The following is a 20527-nucleotide window of genomic DNA, read 5'->3' as shown; positions in this document are numbered from 1 at the left end:
GGCCCCAGCAGCCCCTACCCTCCAGTGTGAGGCTGTGCTATCTGTCACGCCTCCTGGTTTGTGTTTAATGACACTCATCAAAGGCAGTTCTTGTTCTCACAGAGCTGCTGAGGAAGGGTCTCGCTCAGTTTTAACTATTTCCCTGTGATTACCCTAACTATACATTTCTAGTTTACTGGGTTGTCATCTGCTCTGTTCTCACCTAGTACTTAAGCTATAAGCTTCTTGGGTTTGGAAGATAAAGACCACCCAGGTGACATAAAATTCCCAAGGCATTAAGATATTATTGTCAGTATCGATTAGGCCGACAGTCTCACAGGGAGTCAGCACTCACTGCCTTTGTGAAAACAGAACATTCTTTCTTCTCATGAGAGTGTATTCATTTAGTAGGTGAAACATAATGTGATCCACTGACCCTGATAAAGCCACACCTGTTTCCATCATGCCTCAGAGTAAATGGTAAGAGGATGGTACCTGCCCTGTGACAATAATCAGCCTGTTTGAAGGAAAACTACAATTGCAGCAGTCTGAAAAATCATGTTGCTCTGCAAGGCCAAGGAAGGGCGTGGGCTCTGCAGACAGATAGCACAGGTCAGAGCCCAGCCCTGAACTTCTGAATTCAAGGTCATTCTGGGCACCTGTTTTCTCATCTAGAATAAGGTGACAATAATGACCCTGTCTCAGAATTAAATCAAAGCATAAATGAGAAGTGTTTAAAACACTGGTTACACTTTACAGCTGTCACTACATGTGCCCTGCAGATTCTCACATAGCTACTGCCTCAGAGCCCCCAGAATAGAGCCTTGGTGTCAAAACAGCAGCAATATGGCATCCCCAATGTTAAGAGTCAGGTAGCAACTCTAAGAATTCTGGGATATAGCCCCCTTTCTAAAGTTGCTTATTGGATCTCTTTGGTGCTGTAATTATCCATCTAGCTAGAGTAGAGCATTCTTGTTTTGCCTGAAAGTGTATATGCATGCCAAGTGCTCGGAGACCAGAAGGAGTATTGGATCTCTCTCCTAGACCTGGAGTTACACAGATGGTAGTGAGTTGCCATGTGGATTCTGAGAACCAAACTCAAGTCTTCTGCAAGACAAGCAAGCACTCTTAACTACTGAGCCATCCCTACAGTTCCCATACGACTCTTTTAAACTGGAACGCCCTACTGCTGGGATGAGCTGTGCCTTCAGAATCAGGACGTCAAGCACTTTAAATCATTACCAAGAAAGACAGAACAGAAGAAATGGACATATGCTATGGTGGCTTGAATACAAATGGACCCTACAGATTCATATATTTCAATGCTTACTCACCACAGAGTGACACCATTTGAAACGATCAGGAGGAAGTGTGGCCTTAGTAGAAGAAGTTTGTCATTGGGGGGAAGGGGCGGCTTGAGGGTTCAAAAGCCCATGCCAAGCCCAGGGTCTGTCTTGGCCTACAAATTAGGGTAAAATTAGGTGGGCTTTTGAAACCTCAAATCTCATCCCCCACGACATAAATTCCTCCAAAAAGGCCACACCTACCTTTTACCCTTCTCAGGAAAAGCTGTCTTTAGAGAAAGATCTAACGTATTTCCCCTTTACTTCATACATACAAAAAAGTTTCAGTGCAGACCAAGGCTACTCCATTTGCTCTGGACTCAGCCTGGCAGCCTCTAAGCAGCAGTGTTTCACTGACGAGTCTGCCACCCACTCACCTGAGCCCCACGGTCGTTGACCAGTTCCACAGACCACCTGCCTTCATACTGAATCCACACAAAGATTCCTCCATCTGCGTCACATGTAGCCAGTTTCTGGTATGGCTCATTCCATCTCACCAACACAACCTAGAAAAAGAAGAAGAAGTTAACCACAAGAAAGAAAACAACGGGTCAAATTCATCTCCATAAAGTATTCAGATCCCAGAACTAAATAGGAAAAGGATGGGAGAGACTGTGGGATCAGTGGGGGAACCAGGTGGGGCCCAGGTGCATTCCAGACACACTTGGAAACTCCTAGAAGACAGCAGACATCTGGGTAAACAATGAACTAGATACACTGATATGAAAACAGGACTCCCAGCTGAATCTGCCTCTCACAGGTGTACAAAGATCTCAAAATGCTTTCACAAAATTCTCATTTTTGAAACTCGGTATTTGTTTAGTACAAGAAAAAGAAAATATGAGTCAATTACAAGAAAAAGGAGAGTCTTAATTTTCTGTTTTCTGGCTGGGCAGTGGTGGCACACGCCTTTAACTCCAGCACTTGGGAGGCAGAGAAAGGCGGATTTCTGAGTTCGAGGCCAGCCTGGTCTACAGAGTGAGTTCCAGGATTGCTAGGGCTACACAGAGAACCCCTGTCTTGAAAAAACAAAACAAAACAAAACAACAACAACAACAAAAAAAAACCAATTCTGTTTTCTAAACTATCTTATTTTTGAACAGCTCAGCATCTAAACAGAGCAAATGTCAAAACAAACAAACAAACAAAAAAAACCCCACAGTTGAAAAATTTAAGCTGCTTTTGATTAATCTGAGAGAAAAGCTTCATGAGGTGGTTGAGTGAGCCCAACCCCCACAGTCTCATGTGTTTGATGCTTAGTCACCTGGGCTTGCACTATTTGAAAAGATTAGAAGGACTATGAGGCGTGGCCTTTTGAAGTGGGTGTGGCCTTGTTAGAGGACATGTCACTGGAGGCAGGATTTGAGGCTTTTAAAGCCCATGTCAGGCCCAGTGTCACTCTCTCTGCCTACAAATCAGGTACAGCACTGGTTCCTTATTCCTCACCATGATGAGAACAATAACAAAGTCTCTGAAGCCATAAGCAAGCCCCAAATTAAGCACTTTCTTTTATAATGATTACCTTGATCATGGTAACTCTTCATGGCAATAGAACAATTTCTAAAACAGCTTCTAATTTTATGAGTATGGGAACTTAATTCCTTTTATAAAATTGATATACACTACTAATTTTTAAATTAAAAAAACTTAATTTTTTTCTAAATCTAGCGAAATTACGTTTATTTTTCTCAATTATAAATACCTTTTTTACTTAAAATGGTAGAAAGACTGGGGACTCCCAAGATGGCTGAGTGGGTAAGGAATGCTTACTTCGAGTCTGGGGAATGAAGTTTGATCCCTGCAACCCGAGTAAAGGACGTATAGAGAGGGCCAACTACCTAAATCTGCCCTCTGACTTCCACACACATGTGGGGGAGCACGTGTGCACTCCTCATCATAAACGCACAAAATTAATTCGTTTTAAAAGAGAGGAAGTCTGTCAGGTGATTTGTGAGTCTGTGCAATAAGCACCTGGCAAGCCTGGGAGTCGCAATTAACAGTGTCAGGAACACCCACGCGGCAGCCTAGTTGATCTCAAGGACCTGAGCTATGAAACCAGTACGTCAAGGTTCAGCACGGTGAGTGCGCCCTCACCCGGAGACTCTCCCCACCTGCCTTATCCTGGTGACTGGGATGGACTCAGCATCACTACTACATTCAGGCCATGTGCCGAATATTCAGACGGAAGCTACGGATCCCGTCCACCAGCCTCAGCGTGCTCACAGTTAAGCTTGAAAGCTAGACTGGCGCAGACACACGGTTGTTAGAGGCGTGTGTCAGTGGAGGACTGTCACTGATCAGCAAGGTCACTCCAGTTAAGACACGAGCACTTCTTTCTCCCCAGCACCCTAACAAACTCACTATAAGGTGGCACCACTGTAAATGTTTCCCAGGTTCTAACCTAGGTTTTGCAGGAGAAGTAAACCCAAGGGCTAGTGAACGTCCTCCAATGCCAGACCTGCTTCATGCCCAGCTGCAATGCTTCCTCAGAGAGCAACAACACACAAGCCACATAACTAGTCAACACTGTGCAGTGAGTACACCAATCTGGAGGTCTTCATATGTGTTTTTAGGGCACAAAAATTAAGGGGCCACAAAGAATAGTCTGACTTACTTTACCTTGAGTGGAGCATAGTTTATTTACCTCAGACATTTTTAAGAGGAAAAGAGTATTACAGCATCTTTCCCTCACTAACAAAACAAAGGAAACCATCACACTGTCATCTTTTGAACCCTCACTTGATGGCTTCGTATCAACTCCCAAGGATGCGGCCCCTCCAGCCTTGGCTGGGACGCTCTGGCCCGCCCTACAGCCCCGCCAGCCTGGGCTGGGACACTCTGGCCAGCCCTGCATGTTCTTCGCTACCCTAATGTGCCATGACCATTATGCAGGATCTGTGCTGCTGAGAACATCTGCAAAACGACCAGCTGTTTTTAGTGTATTCTAAAATATATGTAATTGGAAGCTTTAATCATTATTAAATTATATCTTTGAACTTTAAAAGTATTAAAAATCACTTCAAACTCCCAAAGGCATTTTAGCAATAATAAAAACTGTCTGTATGTTTAAGATGAACCAGTGTTAGATGCCAAAGAAGGAAATTGGCATCTTTTAAAGAAGGCATCTTTAGCCCCAAAGAGTTGGTTTATCAAACAGATATGAGGAGGGACCATTACAGGTATGGATAAGAGAACAAAGTAAGATTCACTCATTTAAATCTAGCTTTGTTTTTTATTTATTCATTCATTCATTCATTCATTCATACATTATATGCAAGTACACCTTAGCTGTCTTTAGACATCAGATCTCTTTATGGATGGTTGTGAGCCACCATGTGGGTGCTGGGATTTGAACTCATGACCTTTGGAAGAACAGTCAGTGCTCTTACCCGCTGAGCCATCTCTCCAGCCCCTAGTTTTGTTTTGTTTTTTTAACAGCATATCATTTTATTTTTTCTTGGATATTTTCTTCATTTACATTTCAAATGTTTTCCCCTTTCCAAGGTTTCCTTTTGGAAACCCCCTGTACCCCACCCCCCTCCATGAAGTGCCGATCTGCTTATCAGTGAGTACAAACCGTGTTTGTTCCTTTGTGACTGAGTCACCTCACTCAGGATGATATTCCCAAGTCCCATCCATTTGCCTGCGAATTTCATGAAGTCATTGTTTTTAATGGCTGAGCAGTATTCCATTGTGTAAATGTACCACATTTTCTCAATCCATTCCTCTGTTGAGGGACATCTGGGTTGTTTCCAGCTCCTGGCTATAATAAATAAGGCTGCTATGAACATAGTGAAGCATGTGTCCTTATTACATGTTGGAGCATCTTCTGGGTATATGCCCAGGAGTGGTAAGGCTGGGTCCTCAGGTAGTGCTATGCCCCATTTTCTGAGGAACTGCCAGACTGATTTCCAGAGTGGTTGTACCAGCTTGCCTCTGTTTAGGTTGTGTTTCCCTGATCTGTCCACTGATGGGAATGGGGTGTTGAAGGCCCCTAACATTATTGTGTGAAGTGCAATGTGTGCTTTGAGCTTTAGTAAAGTTTCTTTTATGAATCTGGGTGCCCTTGCATTTAAAGCATAAATATTTAGAATTGAGAGTTCTTGGTAGATTTTTCCATTGATGAGTATGAAGTATCCTTCCATATTTTTTGTACTTTTTTTTAATTGAGTATCTTCTTCATTTACATTGCCAATGGTAAAACCTTTCCCAATTTCCCCCTCCCAAAAGCCCCCCTCCCCAATGATTCCCTCCCCCTCCCCCCCCCATCTCCATGTATATGCCCCTCTACCCAACACAGTCCCACCTCCCCCCCAACTTCTCCCCCATATCTTTTTTGATGACTTTTTATTGAAATTTGATTTTATGCAATATTAGAATGGCTACTCCAGCTTGTTTCTTGGGACTGTTTGCTTGGAAAATTGTGTTCCAGCCTTTAACTCTGAGGTAGTGTTTGTCTTTGACATTGAGGTACATTTCTTGTATGCAGCAAAATGCTGGGTCCTGTTTACATATCCAGTCTATTTGTCTATGTCTTTTTATAGAATTGATGTTAAGAGATATTAAGGAATAGTGATTGCTGCTTCCTGTTATTTTTATGTTTGTGTGGTTTTCTTCTTTTGGGTTTGTTGAATGATTACTTTCTTCTTTTTCTAGGGTGTAATTTTCCCTTGTGTTGGCATTTTCCATCTATTATCCTTTGTAGGGTTGGATTTGTGGAAAGTGTATTGTGTAAATTTGGGTTTGTCATAGAATATCTTGGTTTCTCCATCTATGGTAATTGAGAGTTTTGCTGGGTATAATAGTCTGGACTGGCATTTGTGTTCTCTGAGGGTCTGTATGAGATTTGCCCAGGATCTTCTAGTTTTCATAGTCTCTGGTGACAAGTCTGGTGTGATTCTAATAGGTCTGCCTTTATATGTTACTTGACCTTTTCCCCTTACTGCTTTTAATATTCTTTGTTTAGTGCATTTGGTGTTTTGATTATTATGTGATGGGAGGAATTTCTTTTCTGATCAAATCTATTGGGAGTTCTGTAGGCTTCTTGTATGTCCATGGGCATCTCTTTCTTTAGGTTAGGGAAGTTTTCTTCTATAATTTTGTTGAAGATATTTACTGGCCCTTTAAGTTGTGAATCTTCACTCTCTTCTATACCTATCCTTAGGTTTGGTCTTCTCATTGTGTCCTGGATTTCCTGGATGTTTCGGGTTAGGAGCTTTTTACCTTTTGCCTTTTCTTTGACTGTTGTGTCCATGTTTTCTATAGTATCTTCTGCACCTGAGATTCTCTCTTCTATCTCTTATATTCTGTTGCTGATGCTTGCATCTATGACTCCTGATCTCTTTGCTAGGTTTTCTATCTCTAGTGTTGTCTTCCTTTGTGATTTTTTTTATTGTTTCTATTTCCATTTTTAGATCCGGGATGGTTTTGTTCAGTTCCTTCATCTGTTTGATTGTGTTTTCTTGTAATTCCTAAAGAGATTTTTGTGTTTCCTCTTTAAAGGCTTCTACCTGTTTATCTGTGTTCTCCTGTATTTCTTTAAGGGAGTTATTTATGTCCTTCTTAAAGGACCATCTTCTATCATCATCACGAGATGTGATTTTAAATCAGAGTCTTGCTTTTCTGGTGTGCTGGGGTAACTAGGGTTCGCTGTGTTGGGAGGAACTGGGTTCTGTTGATACCACATGGCCTTGGTTTCTGTTGCTTATGTTCTTGCCCTTGTCTTTTGCCATCTGGTTATCTCTGGTGTTGCTGGTCTTGCTGTCTCTGACTGTGGCTTGTCCCTCCTGAAAGCTTCTGTGTCAGTACTCCTGGGAGACTAGTTCTCTCCGGGAGGAATTTAGGTATGGAAAGCTGTGGTACAAGGTCAGCTCTGGGGTGCAGAAAGAAACCAGAAGGATCCTGTCCTCAGCTGATCCTTGGTTCCTGTATCCTGATGACTCTGGGAGGGTCCCTCTTGGGGCAGGAATTTGAAGAGATGTGTGGTAGTCTTACCTGAGCTCACAGGCTTGTCTGCACTCCTGGGAGGCTAGCTCTCTTCCGGTACTATTTGGGTATGAAGCCCTGTGTCAGAGGATCAGCTCCAGGCACAGACAGAAACCAGGAAGGCTCTTGTTTGTTTGCTGTTTTTAATTGATTTGATATTTTAAAAAAAATCAACAACTTAGGTCTTTAAGTGACATCTTAATGTATACAATTCAGAATATCCTAACAGTTAATAAATAAAGTCAGATTTCTTTGCTTCTTTCAGATCCGTCAGTGATTCAGCTTGAGTGCTGCAGGGCACAATGTGTGGGTTGTAAGCTGGTCTCCAACTGACAAGCTTTACTCCCAGGAGCCCACAGCCATTTCAGAATGGCTACCCAGGAATAGTGTGTGACAAACAGGAACACCATGTCACAATCGGTCAGTTTTTAAACTATCTCCCTAGGCAAGGACAGTGAGCGTTCATCTACTGTAAGGCTGTCTGCAACATAGATGCCTTACCACTAGTGGCCACTGCCATGTGTATCATAATTAGTTACCATCAAGAAAGCACATCTTCGTGAAGATATCTACAGTCTCAGAATGATGCAAACATAACAGAGCAGAGACAAAACTATTTAAAATTATCTCAAGTAAGATTTATCTTTTAAAAAAATATTTTCTCACAACTCCCCCCCACACACACACACACACACAAACATGAGTTTTTCTGTCTTCACACACACCAGAACAGGGAATCAGATGGTTGTGAGCCACCATGTGGTTGCTGGGAATTGAACTCAAGACCTCTGGAAGAACAGTCAGTGCTCTTAACCGCTGAATCATCTCTACAGCCCCAAGATGTTTTTAGTTTAAGATAATACAGTTGCTACTGTTGGGTAAACAATGCATTCTAACTCAGTTTCATCCTTCTGGAATTCTGAATTGAGATGTGGTCCATGCTTCGTCAGCCCAAGTTCTAAGTGGCACAACTGTGTGGGTGGCTAACGCAGAATTGGACGCAGAAGCCTTTGCATTGCCTCTTGGTTTAAAATGAAGTAGAAGGGCTCATGTTTGCCCAGCTGACTCACTCCCATTTCCTCTCCTGTCTGCCACGCACAGCGGCTGCCTTATCTCCCAGCAGCTTATTTCCTGTTCTCTAAAGCCTGCCAGCCTACTTGGCAACGCTAGGACATACCAGAGCGCTGAGGAGTTACCAGACAGGGTCAGCTTGTGCAGTTAGGTGCTATGCATCTATGTAGGCATCCTGGCCATGGCGCTCCTGCCCTTCTAAAGGGAACAGGATTAATTTAGTCTGCGCACCAAAGGCCTCCCCCCCAGCTAGGGTGTCAGCTGAAGGCTGCATTTATCTGTTAGAAAAAAAAAAGTGAGCTCAGTTTTAATTCATGTCTTTGAGTATTCAAAAAGAAAAGCCCATGGCCGTCTCACGTAAGATGAGCCTGCCACTTTGTAGCATGGCAGCCAGCAAATATTTATTGAAGGTTATTAAGGTCAGAATAAAGCACAGGGCAGGGCCTCTGGAAGCACGGCTGGGTTCTAAGCTGAGGTGCAAGCATGCTGTTTCTCTCCCTCTAACTAGAATTACTTCTGGGGAAAGCAAAGGAAGTGCCAGTTAGTGCCAACACTCCGAATGGCGGGAACTGCGCCCACGGAAAATGACTCCGGTGAGCAACCACATGACCAGTGTTCAGGAGTGTTTCCTTTAATCTAAAAAGAACACAATTTGAACAAAAATTTAAAAACAAAAAACAAAAAAACAGCCTTATAACAATCCTGTGATGCTCAGCACCTCATTCAGCTAATTCTATAATTTATCAAGTGGAACAATGGCCAGTCGAACTGCACAACACAAAATAGCTAATATCATGGAAACGGCTTTATTAACACAAGAAATCAGCAGATTCAATGCAATTCTCATCAAAATTTCAATAACATTCCTCACAGAGCTTAAAAAGAAAAACAACAACTAACATCTGACTAGGACTCCGACAACACGGAAGTAACCCAAGAACTGACAAAGGAGAGTCCATGAACATAAAACGCTTCTGCATGGTGAGCAGAAACGCCAGCAGAGTGAACACTTCAGAACAGAGAAACTCTGCAACCACTCACTAAACGGAGGCTTAGAATATAGACTATGCATATATTCTTACACTGCAAAAAACCATTGGCCAGGGCTGGAGAGATGGCTCAGTGATTAAGAGCACTGACTGCTCTTCCAAAGGTCCTGAGTTCAAATCCTAGCAACCACATGGTGGCTCACAACTACCTGTAATGGGATATAATGCTCTCTGCTGGTGTGTCTGAAGATATGTGCACTCACATATAATAAATAAATAAATATTAAAAAAAAAAAACATTGGCCAGCAAGAGGTCTCAGCTGGTAAAGGACTTGATGAAAAACCGGACCCAAACTTGACCCATGGACATGCATACAGAAGAGAACTGACTTCTGCAAGCTGTCCTCTAAAGCCCACATTCCAACTGTGCCATGCATGGGAGCACATGTGTGTTTACACGCACAATAAACAAACAAAGAAAAAATATAGTAATTCTTTTTCTTTTTTTTTTCTTTTTCTTTTTTTGGTTTTTTGGATTTGTTTTTTTCGAGACAGGGTTTCTCTGTGTAGTCCTGGCTGTCCTGGAACTCTCTCTGTAGACCAGGCTGGCCTCGAACTCAGAAATCCGCCTGCCTCTGCTTCCCAGAGTGCTGGGATTACAGGCGTGCGCCACCACCGCCCGGCTAAAATATAGTAATTAAAAAAAAAAAAAAAAAAAGCAGGAAAGAAATGGCAGCCAATGCTAGAGAATACATGATGAAAGGACACTCCCAGCTGCTGGGAGTACAAACTTACACAGAACCTATGAAAATCAGTGTGACAGTTTCTCAGAAACCAGTACAATCACTACCAATGTAACCCAGCTGCACTACTGGTCCTGAGAATATACGGATTGCAAACCCTACCACAGAAACTCGCGCTTCCATGTTAATCAATGCTCTGTTCACAACTGCAAGGAAACGGAATCAGCCTAGATGCCGCTAAGCAGGTGGAATGACCAGGTAAACAGGGCACACACTCTGAAGCCTCATTGCAGAGAAAAAGGAAATCTAAAAAGCTAGAGGAAAAAATTAATCTAAAATTATTATATCAAAGAAACTTCTACACATACCAAGAAAAAAAAAGACAAATACTGTATGTCCTCTCTTGTATGAAAACCAGCTTTTTTATGTGGGCTTGAGTGTGGGTACAGGCCATGAAACTAGGCCAGAGGCCTAAGAGAAAAGAGTTTAAGGAGGCTAGGAACTGAATCCTGAATCCGTGTGCAATGAAGGCAGAAAGGGAGCGACTGGGAATGGAAGACTACAAGAGGCGAGGGAAGGAAGTGGGGCACAGGTGAAGAGTGAGACAAGATGAACAGCCAAATCAAAGTGCAAATGCCTTCATTATATAATTACATATAAATCGGAAACAGCTAGACTATACTTCTCTGTATTTTTGGAAGACTGATTCCATATTCATGAACGAATTCCATGGACATCCCTTCCTCCCCCCTGCCTTTTTAAAATACTGCACTTAAAATAAAAACACAAGTTGCTCATCACAGTACTCACTGGGGTTATTCAGATGGAACTCTGGCCCAAAGCACAGGCATAGTTCTGTATAAAACATGTACGGTTAAGTTCTTCATAAATTCACGGTATTATGGCCTGCTTAAATCACTCAAGGGATGAGGTCAGCTGAGAGTAGGACGACACAAAGTGACCTAGGCTCTGGATGTTATGTGACAGGGACCACTGTAACAAGTAAGAACCACAGCTACCTTACAGTGGATGCCAATGCTTAGCCTGATCTTCTACTAACAGCATTATACACATTTTCTCATTTAAATGAGGGGTTCTCTCCAATTATAAGAATTACAATTTGCCTTGCTTTTAGTGATACAAAAACTACGGCATACAAAGACTTCATAATTTATTTGAAGTCTCAACTCAGTGGTGGTGCCATATGTGAAGTCTGGTGATCTAAAACAAGAGAGACTGTGGTCCTTAGCAGTCTCCTGCCTCTCTATATAATTTTTTTGAATCAGACACAGGACAACTAAGAAAAGTGTAAAAATATCAACCCCATTAAGCAAAATTGTTTAGGTATTATGTGTCAAAGAAAAGTTTTGAGGTAAGAAAATAAAATGGAAGAAATAAACTAAACCCTAGAAATACAAAACACTCAGATCTGTATGGACACGCACTGTTTCAGGCTGACAGTCTTGATCTCCATGAGGAGAAACACCTACCCATTCAGGTGCTGATATAAAATACCAAAACAAACCATCTTCCATTCTTCTACTGCTGGTGTCTGCTCTAGAGGGGAACACCAAGATCATTCTAGAAACTGTACAGGGCCCTGAGAGACAATGCACTGCACCTTGTCACCTGAACTGCCACTGTAGTGTTGTTGGACTCCAATCTAGTCTTAATTTGAGTTGGCCCTATCAAAGGTTATATTGAAATGTGACCCTGAAAGAAGCTACAGAGCACTGTGAAGTCTTGAAAAGGGACCGGACATGTTTTCTCTTCTGGTGCTGGGCTGGTTAAGATAAAAAGTCGGTTGTTGAGAAAGCCATTCCTGTACCTCTCCGCCACCTTTTCTGTGCACCGAGTTTCCACCCATGCCTGCCTGTTTGCCCGTCCTGTTTCTCCATCACACACTGAACCTCCCTAACTGCCTCACCAGAAGCTGAGCAGGTGCTAACAACTGCTCCCAGATCTCTAGAACTGTGAGCTAACAGAATTCTTTTCCTTATAACCTACCTAACCAGGTATTTTGCTAATAGCAACCCAAAGAAAATCATGAAAACTTACCATCAATAGATTGTAGTACACTGGAACAATAAATTCCTCTTGCTTTTACATCGATCCTTAGCTCCACGTGGTTCACGCAGAGGGTTCCCAGGAGCTAAGGCTGGTCAGAGTCTTAAACCAGAACTGGAGTTATTAGACAGTTACGACTGTCCTGTGGGTTATGGGAATCAAGCCCAGGTCAAACTTAAAAAAAAGAAAAAACAGCCAGGACTGGCTTTTAATTACTGAACCACTTCTCTAGCCTCAGACTTAAAGCATCTGGGGCAATATTTTAGCTAATTTACTGTAGTACTTACAATCAAGATATTATACAGTACATTTGGGGCTTTTTCTGCTCTAAGCTGAGCTGTATGCTATCATTTCTGATGGTAACATTACTTTGGAGAGGGGATAAAAATTTAAAATAAAGAATTCTGAACCTTCCTGGGTATGGTTGTATATTCTACAAGCCAGCATCAGGGAAGCTAAAATTGGAGAACTGGGGACCTGGGTTATAAAGCAAGGATGAGCTTATCCAAAGTGAAATGTGTATTAACCTGAAGTGTAGGGTCTGATGCCAGAAGCTGTAGGCTCCAGAAGCCACACTCCTTCTACCACAATGTGTTATTTTGTCCCAAATCCCAGTCTGTGAGCTGCCATCTATAGCCCAGGTTCACTGGAGGGCCCCACACCGGAAGCCCTGACTGCAGGTGTGCAGAATGTAATGCACACAGCATGTGCTGCAGAGAACTGCTGAGTGTGGTTTCAAGACATCTTATCTTTAACAGACTGTCACCGGAAGTCCCTAAGTCGTCTGTTATTTGTTTCATTAAAAAAGCAAGAAGGATGGATGTACAAAGACAACAGGTAGTTATGTGGGTTTAGAAGTATTTCTTAGAAATACAACTTATACTACGAATTTGTACTTTCTAGAAGAAAACAACAGAGGGTTGATTTTGGTCAACCAACTGGTAACTGGGTGGCCTGTGCTGCTGCATTAATCTTAGAGTTCCTAAGTCCACCTCTGGGAACTGTTTCATGTAGTTCACTTCCTTTGTCATTACTTTGCACTGAATATACTTCAGACATTTATCTGATGATTTCTGACCATCCTCTGAATCAACAACCCTCTCAGACACCCAAGCCCGAGAATGTGTTATTCTAGAAGTCTTCAAGCACAGCTCTGCTCAGGGGAATGTGGCAGAATAGCCACTGCTCAGGTGCACTCAGGGTTATAACGAAAGCCACCTCAGAGAGAGAGAGGGGAGAGAGAGGAGAAAGGAGAAAGAGGAGAGGAGAGAAGAGGAGAGGAGAGGAAGAGGGAGAGGGAGAGAAAGAGGGAGAGAGAGGGAGAGAGAGAGAGAGAGAGAGAGAGAGAGAGGAGAAAGGAGAAAGAGGAGAGGAGAGGAAGAGGGGGAGAGAGAGAGAGAGAGAGAGAGAGAGAGAGAGAGAGAGAGAGAGAGAGAGAGAGCGAGCTTTAAACAGGCTTGAAGCCCCTAAGTTAAAAGTAAAATTCTTATCTGGGAATAGCCAGCCACTGGAAGAAGGCTGGGGCAAGTAGGCCATGAATCCAGAACACCAACACAGAGCCTCTGCTCTGTCTTCACGTTCAATCACTGTTAGCGTTCTTCTGCACCCCCAGACCTTCTACGTCCAGATCAGAGCACTACTCTGTCCATGTGGACCCTAACATCTTCATCCCAGGTATAGATGAGTTTTCTCTGTTCTAGGACACCAAAAGCACATTTCCGCTAACTTTTATAAGTTTCATTTCCTTCCTGTCACCCATAACCTTGAAACTAGAGAACTACCAGATAATTCAAAACTGCACCTAAAAGATAATTTTAGTGAAAAAGGTGTGATACTGCTTCTGAATCACTTTCATTTTGACCATTCATTGTAATCCTCGTAATGGTTCTATAAAACAGGCATGATCATGATCACAGATGCCTGCTGAGTATGTGCTGAACACACGGTTCTATTCTGAGCAATGGAAGCTGTACAACGAGCAACAACATGCCAGGCCTGAAGTCACAAGACCAGGCTTGGGTTCAGGTCTGAATCTTACTGGCTGGGAAATGGACTGATCTGAGCCTCAAAGTCCACAAACTGCCTCTTGGGACCCCACTGTAACTCAACTGGCTATGACACTGACCTCTGAACCCAAGTTCTTACCACATTTGGAACATTCCCTCCTGACTTCCTAAGATTAACAGATTATGCACTTTGATTCATTTATGTGAAAAAGATATTTTCCTAATGAACTGGTCACCCTTTGGTGTAAAGACATCTCATAAATGCCAGAGTTATTGATCCCTAAGTCTCGTGGTCTAGTAATGAATTATCAGTGATGATGTAGGAAGTGACATTTGTCCAGGTTTACTAAGTGGCTTCCCTACCATCACAGTATTTAAAGTTTCAAATTTTACTCTTACTATATATGTATGTGGGAGAATGATCTATTACTATCACTTCAGAGCTGAGAACCTGACTCATAAATTTAAGGTAATTTCACCAAAGTAAAACCAGCAAGAGAGAGAGGTCACCCAAGGTCTTCTGCTTTGCCACCCTCTGTACTGCCTAGAGAATGGACAGTGAAGAGGAAAGATCACAGGGATGTCTACAATGCTAGAAAGCTATCTTCACAACTCAAACTGAGAACAAATCTTGTGGCCTCATGAGTTACTGAAACCTACGTCCTGTCAGGTCTTCTCAAGGCCCACAATATCAGCAAGCACACAGACTCTAGAGACCCCAAAACTAAACACACACACACATACACAGAAGGGTCTCCTGATCACACAACAGCCATCCAGTCAGACCAATTGCCCAAACCCTGTTTAGGTTTCACACTAAAGACCACAATGAATCCTCGGAATCATCTAAGGAATACAGTGATGATGGTGCACCTAAGTGTCCAGTTAGTGTGATGTTCCCAACTCCACTCCATGCTGCTGCTTCTCCTTTAGGCCAGATACCAAAAATAAAAATGAATGCATCATGCCCCTGACTGAATGGAGCTTCTTCCTCAAGGGAAAGAGGTGTGCAAGCTGCAAATGAGCTATATGTACTAACAAGGGGGTGCCAAACCCAAACAAACTGATTAATGATCAACTTGCTCTAAGATTTCATTAGAAAGCATTTGATATAAGGTTTAAAAAAAATTTGCTATTTTTATTTGTTCACATAGACTGGCATGAAATTATGTGCACCTTGTTTTGATGCCCACGGATCCCAGAGTGCATGGGATTCTAAGAACTTGGCTGTGACAGCCATACAGAGGCCAGAAGCAAGCCTGGGTCCGCTACGAGGGCAGCAGGCACTCACGACACGAAGTCACCTCTCCAGCCTGCTCCAATCTGAGCTTCTAGAAAGATAAGTGAAGTCATACTACTGCTCTTATTAAGAAGGACATCTGAATTGCTCTTTTTACATAGGAAAAGGATTCTATCCACACAAGTAAAAAACTCAATCTCTCAAACTCTAATAAAGTCCATACATGAGAAAACACAAAACCTTGTGTTTGAATACAAATCTATCACCAATTATTCACATTTAAAAAATTATTTTTTAAATGTATACAAGTACATTGTAGGTATCTTCAGACATACCAGAAGAGGGCATTGGATCCCATTACAGATGATTGTGAGCCACCATGTGGTTGCTGGGAACTGAACTCAGGAACTCTGGAAGAGCAGTCAGTGCTCTTAAGCTCTGAGCCATCTCTCTGGCCCCCAATTATTCACATATTTAAAATATCAAATCTTTGAAACTAAATAATTTTCCACTAAGTTACCAAGCAAATCCCAAAGCCAGTTCAAAAGGGGCCCAGGCCTCTGCTGAGCCTGCACTCGTCTTGCTTGGTGCGGTCTGCTGGGAGGACTGCTATGTCACAGGCGCCTGCATGCTGTGTGCTATGGTAGGTCCTGTCTGTGACAGAGATGGTCTTTCCCACACCTTCTAATCCCCATGCACTAAGTATTCAAGGACAGTCTCAGATAAAATTATGGTACTGTGTCAAAACAACACAACAACAAACGTAAGAACAAACAAACAAACAAAAAACCCCTACTTTCTGCCAAGGAAAAGTTGTATATATCTTCTTTTCTTGTCTGTAATAGTTTCTCCCAAGTGACCACAAATCAGACATACATGTCTAAATGAATCAATCACAAGATCGTGCTGGGCCCTCTGCATGGCCAGGGCCATGTGACACCTCAGCTCAGCTCATGCATGTTTGTCTGTTGCTTCCCACACAGAGACAATGGATTTCTCCATCCCAGAGCCTAGCCAAAGGCTTGGGTTCCTGTCAAACAGACAGTGTTCTATTAGTCATCGCCACACAGATACCAATGGCTCTCATGACACTGTCTGCCCTCCGTGCAATGCACACGCGTCAGGTTTCTGCAGGCATTTTCTTCTGCTTCAGAGTTATTTGACAGGCCCAAGCAACCTATCGGAAGCTCGGATGCTAAACACAGAGGCCACAAGGACTAAGAATGCTTTGTTTCATGTAATGCTGTCCTAACTCTTCCCCTAAGAACTAATACCCAAGTAAAGGAACTGCGTGTAGCCTGGACAGACACTGGTGAGAGGCTGTCAATAATTTCTGCTGAACCTATGGCAAGGACCTCAGAGTAATCTCAAATCTCAGCTGGTCCTCATTTTAACATGTAATAGAAACTACAATTAAAAACTGCCAACAAGATCTCAGAAGTATGGGACAAAAAAGGCTTGTCATTTTTACCTTTAAACCCTTCTGCTAGCTGGAAGACATTTTTTCCGTTAGGTTTCACTTTATTAAAATGTAATAAGCACTGTTAGGTACCTTATTATCTTGTACAATATCTTACATTTTTATTAGAGAGTCACCTTTGCCACCAGCTAGGTAACCCCAGCAGCCTCCCCTGGTCTCTGTGGCCCAGGCCTATCTACCTCCTTGTACTCATAGAGACTTATGCCCCTCTCTAAAAGCACACATTGTCCTGGGTATACCTATCATCCCTAGGAGGAAGATTCCAAAAAGCTCTATCTTGAGCCCTGTCCTAGTAGCTTTAACTGTCAACTGAACACAGCTGACAGAAAAGAATCTCTACTAAAGCCCTGTCTAGATCAGGCTGACCCACAGGCATGTCTGTGGAGAATGCCTTGATTGCTAACTGCTGTGGGAGGGCCCTGCCCACTGTGGGCAGCAGCATTCCCTGGTCGGGGATGGTCCTATAAAAAGTCACCTAAGCAGAATCCATGCTCTCTGCTTGTGTTCCTGTCCTGACTTCCCTCACTGATGGACTGCAACCTGTGAGCCGAAACAACCCTTCCTCTCCCGAGCTGCTTTGTGTCAAACTATTTTATCATTGTCATGGAATGAAACTAAAACAAGCCCTGACTTTTCCAAGCTCTCATCAGACACTAGCTCATGTCAGTTGGAAATCCATCACTTCTAACTAAATATTCCCAAGTGAACTTATCTTCCCAGAAACTCAAAAGTAATTCCTCCATCTTAATGGATAATTTTTATAAATGAAACCATCATTAATTCCTGGAGATAACTGCTACAATAATTTCTTCTTTGTAAGTCTGAATGAGCTTGAAGCTTGTAGCAGTTTATGTATCCATACTGGTGAGTATGGTGGTGTAGGGAGGCTGAGGCACACAGCTCTCTGTGTGCTGGTCTATACGTTAAGTTCCAGGCCAGTTTGAACTACAAGGTGACACTGCCTGCCTGTCTGTCCGTCTGTCCATCCATCTATCCATGTATAACTCATCTTCTACCTTAGGATGTGACTCTGTAGCTTTACCAATTCAGACACGTGGACTACCTCTGTACCTTTGAATCTGGGCTTGTCCTGGAGCTGTGACCCACACACAGCTGCAGAAAGGACGCTATCATCCCAGCTCCATGACGGGCCACACCATCCTCCCTGCTTCCACTCTCCCTCTCCTCTTGCCTCCTTCCTTGGCCACCTTCTGCCATATGCATCCTGACCATGAAAACAAGCCCAGGCTAGCCTGCTGACTGAAGAGAGGCATATGGCTTGACTGCCCCAGGCATTCCAACTGACAGCGCACCAATCTCAGAGCTGGTTGGCAGCTGACCAGAGAGACACATGACTGAGTCTATTAAGACCACAAGAATGGCCTACTTCAGCCCAGGCTGATGAACAAAATTTTAAGCTAAACAGTTGTTTTAAGAGCTAAGCTTTGGGGGAAAAAAAAGGAACTAAGCTTTGGAACAGTTATTTTAAACCACAAAACACTAATAATAAGTTACAAATTTTAAATGTGTGTCAAGACAATATACATATAGAATATCCTCAGAGAGCAGAGCTGGAGAAATGGTTCAGCAGTTAAGAGCAGTTTCTGCTCTACTACAGAAGATTTAAGTTTCTAGGACCCGTATGGTGACTCACACCTGATTCTAACTCCAGTTCCAGAGGATCTGACACCCTCTACTGGCCTTTGTGGGCACTAGGCACACACATGGTACACATATATACATATATGTGTACATACATGCAGGCAAAACCCTTATCATCATGAAATTCTAAATAAAAAAAAGTTAAGATAAACATATGAAATGCCAGGAAGATGGTGAATGGGTAAGAGCATTTGTTACCTGAAGACCCGAGTTTGATCCCCAGGAGCTAAAGTAAAACTGACTCCCAACAGTTATCTTCTGACTAAACGTGTTCCACGGCACACGTATGCCTGCACACAGGTACAGACACATTATAAGCATCATAGAGTAATCACTTTCAGGTCTATAATTTTCTTTTAAATCTAAAGTAGCGAGTAAGAGGAAATAATACACAGAAAGACGCACATATCCTGTCCTCTGGCCTCCGCATGCATGCACACACACGCGCATGTGCGCAGCCAGTTCTGCTCCTATTAATCTTTCCCTTGGTGTCAGGTGAAGAGTCCAGCTCTGCAGAGTCCATGGAATTAGACCACACACGGGGAGGCACAGAGGCTTGAAGAGGCCATAATTAGGCCTACAGTCCAACACCAGGGTGAAAAGCCTTCAGGGTGAGCCAAGCACCACCCACGCACCCTGAATCCCAGAAGGCCACCTCATGAGTCTGCTCCTGAGACCCTGAATGACAGTGTTTTCTCTTTCCCACCAGTCTGCTCTGTGACGCCTGCTATGCAACAGTGAAAACTAACGCAGTAGTGGAGTCAGGCAGGAGGGGTGCGGCACAGAAATGAGGAGTAAAGGGTCGGGCTAGCCAGGCTTCTCACCTTCCTGAAAGCCCATGCTGTTTTCCTTCTGGGTATTTGGCTTGCTTGGTTGGTTTTTCAAAACAGTTTCTCTGTATAGCTCTGGCTGCCCTAGCTCTCTGTAGGCCAGGATGGCCTTAAATTCACAGAGGCCCACCTGTCTCTGCCTCCCAGTGCTGAGATTAAAAGTTTGTGCCAGTTCCACCCAGCTCCTGCAGCGCCTTACTTCTACCTTTCATTATTCCTCCTGGAAGTCGACCTGGAGCTGCTGAGTCGTCAGTCCACTCAGCACCTTATTCCCATCAAGCCGCGGTCTCCTTCATCTCTGTCCTGACAGTACGCTATCAGTTGTTACACCTGTCTTTTCCTCTCTTTCAGTTCCCTTAGCATGAGCCTGTGGAGATCTTACCATGTCCCAGCATTTATATATTAGTTTAAAGCTGTATACAGTGTCAAAAACCTATTATCTCAGTTACTAGGGACCAGAAGTTCAAGGCCACCCTGGGCATCACAGGGAGGTTCTGTCAAAGGGAAGGAGGAAGATAGGAAATAAAAATTTTAGGACCCCATTTATTTTGCTTAATTTGTAGCTGAAAATCTGGATGGTTTAGCACTTAGCTCATTTATTAATAAGCATAGCAAGGCCACAGGGTCAGAGAGAAATCACACTGAAAATATGAAAACTGCCAAAGCTTGTCTTTAATAAGCTACTTTGAGAAAATGTCACATTTAAGATCTGTTTTAAAACAACACTACGAGTCCCAGACAGAAGCACTCATGAACGCACGCACAGTTGAAAGGCTGAAACCATGAGTGGTTGTATAACACTAGCTGGCACAGCATGCTGTCCCCAGTATTGCTGTTGTTACTAGCAGAGGAAAGGGGGGGAATGCTTCTATAAGCAACTGTACCTTCAAGGCATTAGAGCGTAAACCATTAGAGTTTCTGAAAGCAGGTGGCAACTGCAGTGCTAGGCTGTGCTGCCTGGGTCAGTGGTGGGCTACTGAGCCCCTCTGTGCCCCCTCCCTCCATCAGAAGCAGCTCTCCCCTGAACTCTCATGACGGAATGAAATTATGTTCTTTAAATTTTATACCTCTGCCCAAATTGCTTTTATTCTTGGAAAATCAGCATAAGTAACAAAATACCACCAACATTTGC

At 43.1% G+C, this 20527-nt stretch overlaps 1 protein-coding gene across 3 annotated transcripts in view; it reads right to left on the bottom strand.

The window, feature by feature from the left end:
* Window positions 1-20527, bottom strand: part of Tulp4 (TUB like protein 4) — a 139826-nt gene that overhangs the window by 62833 nt on the left and 56466 nt on the right. For all 3 annotated transcript variants that reach the window (XM_052169326.1, XM_052169327.1, XM_052169328.1), the window contains exon 3: window positions 1700-1828. In XM_052169326.1, the coding sequence (XP_052025286.1) occupies window positions 1700-1828 (129 nt within the window). The remainder of the gene's footprint in view (window positions 1-1699; window positions 1829-20527) is intronic.

The sequence above is a fragment of the Apodemus sylvaticus genome, chromosome 23 (assembly GCF_947179515.1).
Source record: "Apodemus sylvaticus chromosome 23, mApoSyl1.1, whole genome shotgun sequence".
Lineage (NCBI taxonomy): Eukaryota > Metazoa > Chordata > Mammalia > Rodentia > Muridae > Apodemus > Apodemus sylvaticus.
The sequence above is the reverse complement of the archived record's forward strand: the minus strand, read 5'-3'. Positions and strand labels throughout refer to the sequence as shown.